This window comes from Panicum virgatum, chromosome 3N (assembly GCF_016808335.1).
Source record: "Panicum virgatum strain AP13 chromosome 3N, P.virgatum_v5, whole genome shotgun sequence".
Taxonomy (NCBI): domain Eukaryota; kingdom Viridiplantae; phylum Streptophyta; class Magnoliopsida; order Poales; family Poaceae; genus Panicum; species Panicum virgatum.
In genome coordinates this window covers 2,481,435-2,491,444 of record NC_053147.1, presented here as the reverse complement: position 1 = coordinate 2,491,444, position 10,010 = coordinate 2,481,435, and the positions used below count along the sequence as shown (strand labels likewise).

Here is a 10,010-nt window from a genome sequence, read left to right as displayed (position 1 = left end):
AAATGGAAGGGGAAGGGGAAGGGGGGCTCTGTTTATTTATAGCCTGCAAAATTCTTCTGGGAGCCCTGCCTGGAATGTGGAATGTTTCCATGGGGCCGCATTTGGTGCCTGATTTGCACTCCAGTCCCTATGAAATGAAAATGGGAGCCTTGTAGTACTGTATTATTGCAGGTCACTTATTTCTGCATCATCTATGGCCTTGGCCACCAGACTGCCTTGCCTTGTGGGTGTCCAATCAGTATTAGATGGTTGGTCCCATGTCCTTGACAACATGGGCGCCGCTGTGCTTGATTCCAATCCCCATTGGTCAAAAGGGATCCTATATATCCACCACAATACAATAATTAGCGAATTATTTGCTCCCCAAAACTCCAAGCCTCGTAGCTCTTGGCATCAATCATAATCCAAACAACATGTGGTTAAACCAAAACCAAAACTATATAAGTATAGATGAGTATCGTGATCATTATTTCTCCTTTGAGAAAGATGTCATGAAAATGCCTGTTTTTTTTCGTTCAAATTCATTTGGCATTTGAAAGGCTCACCATGGGCGTTTCGCATCTCAGTTTCAGCTCCCTCAAGCCTGATTCGCTGGAAGGAGAGGCGGTAGGGAGAAACGCTTTGTCCAAAAGCGTAATTATTAATATTATTAACAGCGAGACTAAAAAGCGCGGTTATGATTAGTAGTCCTGGAAACCGAGTAGTACCCTTTTCCCGGGCCGCGCGAAACCGAGTGAGCGCGGCCGCGACGCGCCGTGGACGCGCTGCGCCTGACGTGTGGGTCCTACCTTTCCCTCCCTCCTTCCAGAACACCAGAAGAAGCAAGCCCAGGTAGGCCCAGGCGCCGGGGAACCAGCAGCCAGCAGGTTTACATATATGCCCCTGGCCCGTGCCGCGGCAGGAGCGCCGCACGCCAGGGGTAGTTCCGGGATTCGGCGTGGGAGCTTGACCGCTGCGGGACCCACGCGACGGGCGCAGTGCGGTGCCGGGGAGGAGAGGGAAGGTGGGGCAGTTATGTCAGTTGAAACTGTCGCCGGTGGTGGGTGAGGGGACCAGTCGGCACGTGGCGGTTGCGTGCGAGTACGGATGGTAGTTGGCTGCTCGGGCCCACATGCTAGTGGCTGCCAGGGTAGAGTTTTTTTTTTATAATTTTTTAATATCCATATTAGTAGTACATGTAAAAATAAACCCGTCTGGGCTGTCAGACAAGTCGTATTCTATCCATCGCTCTCTGGCAAGGGGCGGAGCACAGGAACCAACAAGGAGTTGATCGTTTTCGTTCGCTCGTCGTCTGATAGTTACGTGGGTCATGGCCGGTTGATTACGCAGCTGGCATGATAATTTTAATTTCTGACATTATCTGACCATATGAAGGAGCCGAGAATTCAGATAGTCGTGTTTCTTTTCAAATTGTAATGCAACGCACCCGACTCACGGGTCACGGCCGCGGCCACACATTTCTACCCACTTCTAAGAACTTGTACGTGTACCCTGGTAAATGAACATGTCAATGAGCCAAAAGGTTTGTAGAAAGAAGTGTCTTCCTTCGATCATGCACACTATACGATACAGTGGACTCCCTACAAGCAAAAATCATGGTAAATAGGGCCTTGCGTGGCATTTGATAAGCTGGACACAACAACCAACACGCTAACATCTCTTTTTTTTTTTTTGCGATTAACGCGCTAACATCTCGTAATAGTAGGTGCATGACATCATCTTGCCAAATGCTTTTTAGGACGAATCAAGCATCATCAAAATATCATCTATCTGACGCATTGTGAGCGGATATTTGGCGTGGCATGCCATATATTGTCTAAAAATATCCTGCTGGGCTGGGCTTGATTCCGGTAGAAGCAAGGATTACCAAACAAACTTTTACTAGATCGACGTCATAAGAAATCAGGTAGGTCTCTGCTTTGTACTTTTCTTAATAAGATCACTTCACAATTCCCAAATGATAGCTGACGCTGATCAACGGCCACGCTTTCTTTTCGTTTTCCCCGGTCAAACGGAGTGGTAGTAGTCCCGCACCACAACCAGAACAGCTACCGCAAAACAGATCCTGGAAGCGGGCCCGGTGACGCAGGCACGGCCACGTAAGCAGCCGTGAGCTCGTAGCCGGGGCGTCCGGGCTCCACGAGGGAGCCGCCCATTGGCCGCCCGCTTGAGCTGACGTGTCACCGATGGCAACCGGTGAGTAGACTGGTCAAGTCAAGCCACATGGCATCACTGGAGGCGTTTTCCCGGTGGCTTTGATGGATCGAGCGATGCATTGCATCCTCGGATTGGAATCGGATGATCCAAAAAAAAAAAAAACCAACGCTGCTCGCAGCTGCACGCATCATCCTTGGATCCAACGACACGACGAGCCAACTGCTGCTGCTCACGCTGGGTCCAACGGCCACGATATCCGGTGTTATTCTATTGGCAGGTTTGAAGGGCAAGCTGGATCGTTAGAATAAACTATTATTATTGGCACGATTAAAGGTGATGAAAAGCTGGTCAAGGATTCAGAGGATAAATAAACAAATTCCTAGCAGCTGGTATCGTGATTATCCACCTGGTGTTGTCCCTGGGGCACTGCCAGGTTTCCTTGTTAAATATCACATTCTCGCACCGATGATGGATGCCTCTCGCATGACTGGCTCCAAAGAAGAAAGCACAAGCGCTGACAAGAAGACGGAGCTGCTGAGTAAAAAACCCCAACTCCGTCTGCTCCGGCTCTGGCTCCACCTTCGGAGCAAGCTGCGTGGAGCACTTCCAAGGGTTCTTATTGAGTTATTGTAGCTTTGGCTCACCTATTTTGCGCAAAATGAGATACTGTGGCACGAAATCGTTTTGTAAGCTCCAGGGTAAAGATTTTTTTTTTTGCTTTATCGGCTTCAGCTCTGAAGCCGATTGGGAAAGCCCACCCAAACGGCCCCCTGAAACATTGAATTGTACTCCAAGCAGGAAGCATTTTCAGTCAGAGAAACATTCAGTGAACTAACGTGGCCCAGGTTATGATGGAGAGGATGGGGTTTCATATTGCAACCAAGAACTGGCATCGTGTATAACACAAATGTCCACCTGACACCTAGGTCCGTGTGGTTCTCAGAAAAGTCTCCTCTAGACACCAGCATGTGTATTATCATACTGCAAAAATTACTACCAAGAATTCGCGCGCACAAATAAAGCCGCGTGTTAACTAACAGTTAACAGCAATTTATCCAGAGTGGACACACAAGTTGAGGGAAGAACCAGTGCAGAAAACAAAGCAGAAACTAGTTTTTTTGGGCAAAGACCAACTTCGCACAGCTTTTAATAGAAAAGAGAAAAAAAGTTTAACTGGGTTTGCCAGTTTTACAGTCAGAGTGTAAAACTAGTTATGATATCTAGCCAGATGTTTGTGGTACCCAATAGTACCCTACCACTCAAGGAAACTTCATAGAAGAATTGCGATGCTCCTGTTTATTTCACAGTACTACTAAGATCTAGACGGAGGAAACGACCAGCTTGGTCCAACAGTCTCGCTAACTGAACCTCGGAGCCGTCATCAACATACTCCCTTGATTTGGGGAAAAGAATGTCAGATAACTCCCGTCAATCCATAGCTTCTGAACATAAGTTGCACCTTGATGAAAGTATGATCACAAAATCTTTGCTTTAGGAAGACAAACAAGTAACAACCATGACGGGTCTCAGAATGATGTCAGGCCAACAGCTGCAATTGGCGCCAACAGAAGCAAATCGGCATTTTTGCATATAACAAAACTTTAATTACGCAACTTTGAGCTCCGCGCCTTTTGCAGACTGCCCAAGACACTCTCAACCAGCTTATCCTTCTCTTTATCTTCTTCAGAGTCTGACACAAAAGAGTACTGCTTCTGTGATGGCTTTGTAGATCTCTGCACGTTCCCTGCAGCCTGATTGTCAAGATAACCTGGGTTTCTCGTCGAACAGTCCACAAGCCCATCGATGTCTTGAGATTTCTTGTTAGAGCCATCATCCTTGCTACTGTTCCAGGAATCAATGATTTGAAGCAGTGATCTATGCTCAGCATTTCTTCTAGTCTGTTGGCCTGCTTGACTGTCGTTATCCGAGAATTCATCATCTGAAGGAGTAGGAGGACGGTAGCACATTTCCTTATCGACCTCTGCAGCAGCAGTTTCAGTAGTGGCAGATACAGGACCAAGCTCCCCCCAAATCAAGTCATCACCATCGCTATGGTTTCCACTTCCCTTACTTCCAGCTTGCCCATTCTCGTTTTCGGCAGGTAGAACCCTTGGGAATTTTATCCTGGCACCAGGCATAATCTGCAACAGCGATGCAAGGTCTGGATACCCAAGCTTCTGATGATCAAGCTCGTATCCATGTTTCTGAGTAAAACGCTGCCTGAAAATGCTGATGTTGAATCCATATTTATGCTGCAATAGAAGCTCATTCAACAGTTTGTGACAGTCTGACAGTATCTCCTCCCTAGTAAGAGGCTTGCTTTTCTTACTCTTATCATCTACATATTTGCCCTTCTGTTGCTTCCCATTGACAAAAATGGAACTAAGAGCAGTGGACTTGCTGGAATTCGATGGAACACATGTTCTCTTCTGAGGGAGGGTAAGACGGAAAGGGAAAGGTCTGGAAGAAGTTTCTTCAATCCATTTCTTTTCCGAAATTAACAAATGTACCAGATGATGCAGATCTTTCTCTAAGAGGTCTTTCAAAGGCCAACAACCTAGCTTCTGCAATCCATGTGCCAATTCACCCCTGGCCAAGAAAAGTCATCAGATAAGTACTGCTCTCCCTTGAATAAGCCAAACATAAATTTGCACATCATCTCATAAATCCTTTTCTACTTGCAAATGGAAACACATATAAGGAATTATGTATGCTGAATGCTCAAGTAAGCAACAATTGATCATAAGGTTTCAAAATGTGAGGTGATGCTGAGCTTAGAAGTTTCAATGACACAAATGAAATCATTACATGCACCTCATCTATACTCTTCTCTTCCAGCAGGCTGCAGCTTACAAAACCTGATATGCTACAAAATTATCATCTTTGGAAGTATAAGGTAATTGTAGAAGAGGATATTTGTTAGACTTGAGGAACAACATAGAATTCATCTTGCTAATAACTTGCTCTAGAAAACTACAAATACAAACCACATGTTTAGACAATTAAAGACAAATTGCATAACTGCACCTTGCCCGTATCAGTCTACAAAACCTGTAGCAAGCGATCCATAGGATGATCGGAACAATTGGCATTACTAGCATAAATGTGCCAGAGTTGATAGTTATTTCTGCTTCTACATCTATCAATTGCTTCAAACATAAAAAAGGAAACAAAATACAAGTAATGTGTTGACCATGAGTCTGACTTCAAATTTGCATAAGTTCGAACTCCAGGTCAAAGAGACAACAGCTTTTCTTACATAAAAATATGAGCAGCAGGAAACCAAAAGGCATTAGCTCAAATCTAGAAGGGGGGACCAGAAGGGGGGGGGGGGGGGGGGGGAATTTACCTTGTCTTCGCTTTCAAAACAATCTCAGACCCAAGACGTTTTGATAACTGTTGCTCCAAAAGATCCCACACGTGAGCCTTTCCAAATATTTCATTAACCACCTGTTGCCCTCTTCCACAAGTTGAAGCATTTGAGGATTCAAATTCTTCAATTGAGTCAATTGGTTCATCAGTGACATTTCTGTTGGTTGTACTATTGTCTGCATATGATTTTCTAAACGTCCACCACCTTGAAGCCCAGCTAAACAAGCCCTTATTCATTTCAGAAGAATCCTCATCTCCAGCTTTACCCATGGAAACAGATGCAGGTCTACTGCATGGTTCTGGGTTTTCAAGAATTGATGGATCTCTCTTTATTCTTTCAGAATTGTCAACATCAGATGAAATTGGCAAATTAGCACTTACTGCTGCTGTACTATTGGTGCCATCTGAATCGTCACTTTTTGAAGTGTTCTTATGGATCCTCCTCAAAAGCTTTATATGGCAATCAGCATTATGCTCTTGCAGAGGTATTCGCAAATCATTAACCACTTCAGCAGAAGTGCTTTCACAATTTTGAGAAACCTCAGGCTTGGCATTATCAGGGCCATTCCACAATATCCAGATCCTTTTAAGGAGTCCATCTTTGTTAACAACATTTTCCACCCCTGAGGAAGAGGGAGTTCCAGGGGTAGTCCCTTCGTCAACTTCCGTGTGTTTTGCGGGTGACTCTGTCTGTGCACTCACATCAGCACTTTGGTACTTCTTTTGGTCCTCAGACAGCAAAACCAATGGGGAAGATGGGACAGAAAATGTAGGTGGATGTCCAATTACAGTCTCTGTGAAGCTTTTGCTCGTTGCAATACTTTGACAAGAACTTAGTGGCTTCGAATTTACTTCAGGGGTTGACATCAAAGATGGATGCTTCTTATCATTTTGAGCTGTTCCAGTGATGTTGTTCTCCCTGACATTACCTTGAGCTGAGCTAAGGGCCTTAGAACTTATGTCACCAGGCTGCAGCAGGTCTCTGTTGACCAAAATTACATATGGCTCGTTTTTACCAGATGGAGGATCTATAAATTCAACAATATCAGGCATTGATCGGAGAAGGCAAGAGAATTTCTGGCGGTATACGAAATGTCTGTCACAAGCATTGTTCTTCATAATCTCAATTCGCAGACGTGAGATGGCCATCCCGTCAGGATGTGGACGTAGTGCCTCCAGAATTGCATTTCTTACAGATTTGAAGATTGAGCCATGCTTGGTATCAGATGGTACTGAACAATGCTGGGAATCAGATGGTACTGAACAATGCTGGGAATCAGATGGTACCTTGATGGGTTCCTTTGATTCATTCTCCAGGAAGGGATTATCCAGGGCTCCTTTGTAGTGACCATACCAAGATCCATGTAAACCATCCGGTGGGTGGTTAAACCGTTTAGGTGAGAAATCCTCCCCTTTAACTAAAGCATCCCAAGGCCACATAACAGTTGCTGCACTGCACAGTACACTGGTAGTACTACTAGGACACGCAAGCAGTACATTGTAGTTGCTCATTCGCAATCGATGCAAGAGGTTTGCAAAATCGTTATCCCCAGATATAAGGAAAAAATGAACTGGTGGAGGGTTCTGAGCAATCCAGTAGACAAGATCAGCCATAAAGGAACGGTCAGAACTATTCTTCCCACCTACATAAGAACAATACTATTAGTAGACTAATAAATAACCAGAACCCTGCATAAGAAAAGAACAATTTAAACATGCAATGCCAACTTTGTAATATTATGAGGGTACCAATGCAACTTTTGCAACTTAACATTCTCCCTAATGCCATCTAAGTAATCATATGGAGATGCCAACACCGTATTGAACCTGACAAAAGATAGGTAACTGATACCAGGAACCAAATGATATGGCATACATCATAACCAATACATCGCCAATTTCCCAGTACTAAAAGCCAGACATATTAGAAAAAATAATCACAAGGGTTCTTGTTATAAAAAAGACACAACCCCTTACATATAATGTTCTATAGGCAATATACTACCCATGTGGAATTAAATGTTACCAAAATCAATGAAAAGTACAGTTGCCTAACCAAGAAATGAGACACCTTCACAAAACTGAGTGTATCAGACAAAAATATCCTTCTTCATACAAACAACAACAACAACATAGCCTTTTTCCCAAGCAAGTTGGGTAGACTAGAGATGAAACCCGAAAGAAATAAGTTCAAGGTTCAGGCACATTAATAGCTAGTCTCCAAGCGCTCCTATCCAAATCTATCTCTTTAGAGATATTCCAATCCTTAAGGTCTCTCTTAACCGACTCATCCCATGTCAGTTTAGGTCTACATCTACCCATCTTTACATTATCGACCCGCTCAAGAACCCTATTACGCACCGGCGCCTCAGGAGGCCTTCGTTGGACATGTCCAAACCACCTCAGCCGATGCTGGGTAAGTTTCTCCTCAATTGGTGCCACCCCGACCCTATCCCGAATAACTTCGTTCCGGACTCTATCCCTCCTTGTGTGCCCGCAAAACCACCGCAACATCTGTATCTCTGCTACACTCAGTTGCTGGACATGTCGTCTTTTTGTAGGCCAACATTCAGCACCGTATAACATCGCCGGACGAATTGCTGTCCTATAGAATTTGTCTTTTAGCTTTTGTGGCACCTTCTTGTCACAAAGGATGCCAGAAGCTTGCCGCCATTTCAACCAGCCAGCTGAAATTCTATGCATAACATCTTCATCAATGTCGCAATCCTTTTGTAGCACCGATCCTAAATACCGAAAAGTATCCTTCTGGACCACCACTTGCCCATCTAGACTAACATCTCCCCCCCTCATGCCTAGTCGCGCTGAAATCGCACATCATGTACTCGGTCTTGGTCCTACTAAGTTTGAACCCTTTCGACTCTAACGTGCGTCTCCACAGCTCTAACTTCCTATTAACCCCTGCCCTACTCTCGTCAACTAGCACCACATCATCAGCAAAGAGCAAAGAGCACCACATCCTTCTTCATACTACACAAAAAAAATCTTATGGTCATTAAGAGCAATATATTTCCCACAATTCACTAGCCAAAAGAAATGCTCCTTTTCATCTAATAATAATCTTAAGTTTTAACTCTTCCCACAAAGAACACAAACTCCAGATAAAGTGAGAAAATAAATCAGTGGATTTGAAATGTAGACGGCACGAAAGTTCCAGTACCAACCAGAAACACTCTACTTTTATAACAAAACGGTGCACAACCATCATTCATCCAGCCTGTTCTATGGAAAAGTTCTTTTCTTTCAATTCTAACCTACAATAAGACAATTCATCCCTGCGATTGGTAGGCAAATAAATTTGGCATCAAACTTTGTGAACAGGAAGTTAGAAATCAACAGAGCAATGGATGCGAAATATATCACATACAAACTCCAACCTTTAGGACCAATAGCATAGAAATGCATATGGAGCCACCAACCCAGCAACGAAACGTCCAATTAAAAAAAAAGCACGAAAAGCCGACGTAGTAGATTAATCTAGATATCAGGGGCAGCCAAATCATCATTTTTAATACTGCTACACATGTGGTAAGGAAATTCTGGTTGACGTTCCAGAAGGCCCCTTCCAGAAATCACAATAGCAGGGATGAAATGGAACGCAGCACAGTTAAGGGGTAGGGGAGCGGGAGCGAGCACGCAACTGCGTGGGACGTGGGAGATGGAGACGCCCGTAGCGGCGAGCGCCTCCTGCGAGGACCGCGCGAGCTGCAGCACGTCACCGAAGGCGGTGATGGAGAGCGGCCCGCGGATGCCCGCGGCGCGGAGGGCAGCGGACACGCGCGGGGCGACGCGGCAGACGTTGACGCCGTTGGGGATGTGGCAGTTCTCGAAGTCCCACCACACCGACACCCGCACCGCCCGGCTCTCCTCGTCCTGCAGCGGCGGGGCCGAGGCCCGCTGCCTCTCGCCCCCGCCGCCGTGGACTGCGGAGCTGAGGCGGCGAAACCCGTGGCCGCGGACGACGAGCGAGTGCGCGGAGAGGTGGCGGAGGAGTATCTGCGACATGGCGGCGGGAACGGATCAGCGGCGGCGGCGGCGGCGGCGGCGCCGATCCACACCGGCGGTTGCGATTTTGTAGCAGGGTTTTTGGAAAACCCCTTTCCGGTTTTCCGCTTTGCCACGAGGGTATGAAACAATGGAGAGAGGGCCTTGAATCCTGCTGGGCCCGAGGCCGCAAGTATACTGGGCCCATTTCAGACGGGCCTAGGCCAGGGGCTCCTTGATTGCTTTCTGACTGATTGATGTTCAGTGCAAGTAAACCGGCCCCAGATAATTTCGTGATTAATTCTATAATCTATTCTATTTCTATATATAAATAATGAAAGAATTGAATACAATTTTTACCAACTCTAACCTATCCATCCCTCTCACAAAACAACTCTTTAAGACGCACATGTAAAAATTAGGTACTAACACAGGTTGTGTTTAGTTCGTGAGGCCTGTAAAGGAAAAAAAATTTGCAT

At 45.5% G+C, this 10,010-nt stretch overlaps 1 protein-coding gene across 1 annotated transcript; it reads right to left on the bottom strand.

Annotated features, from left to right (window-relative positions):
- Positions 1-3,246: 3,246 nt before the first annotated feature.
- On the bottom strand, positions 3,247-9,654 carry LOC120663662. The gene is made up of 3 exons (XM_039942543.1): positions 9,189-9,654; positions 5,507-7,172; positions 3,247-4,746 (listed from the first exon to the last, which is right to left on the bottom strand). The coding sequence occupies exons 1-3, from the start codon at positions 9,550-9,552 to the stop codon at positions 3,759-3,761; spliced, it is 3,018 nt and encodes a 1,005-aa protein (XP_039798477.1). The 5' UTR covers positions 9,553-9,654; the 3' UTR covers positions 3,247-3,758.
- Positions 9,655-10,010: the final 356 nt, after the last annotated feature.

Coding starts and splice junctions, on each gene's coding strand:
- LOC120663662 (XM_039942543.1), bottom strand. CDS start 9,552: ATGTCGCAGATACTCCTCCGCCACCTCTCCGCGCACTCGCTCGTCGTC. Junction 7,173..9,188: donor CATCTCCCACGTCCCACGCA/GTTGCGTGCTCG, acceptor GTTCTTATGTAG/GTGGGAAGAATAGTTCTGAC. Junction 4,747..5,506: donor GTTTTGAAAGCGAAGACAAG/GTAAATTCCCCC, acceptor TTTCTTGGCCAG/GGGTGAATTGGCACATGGAT.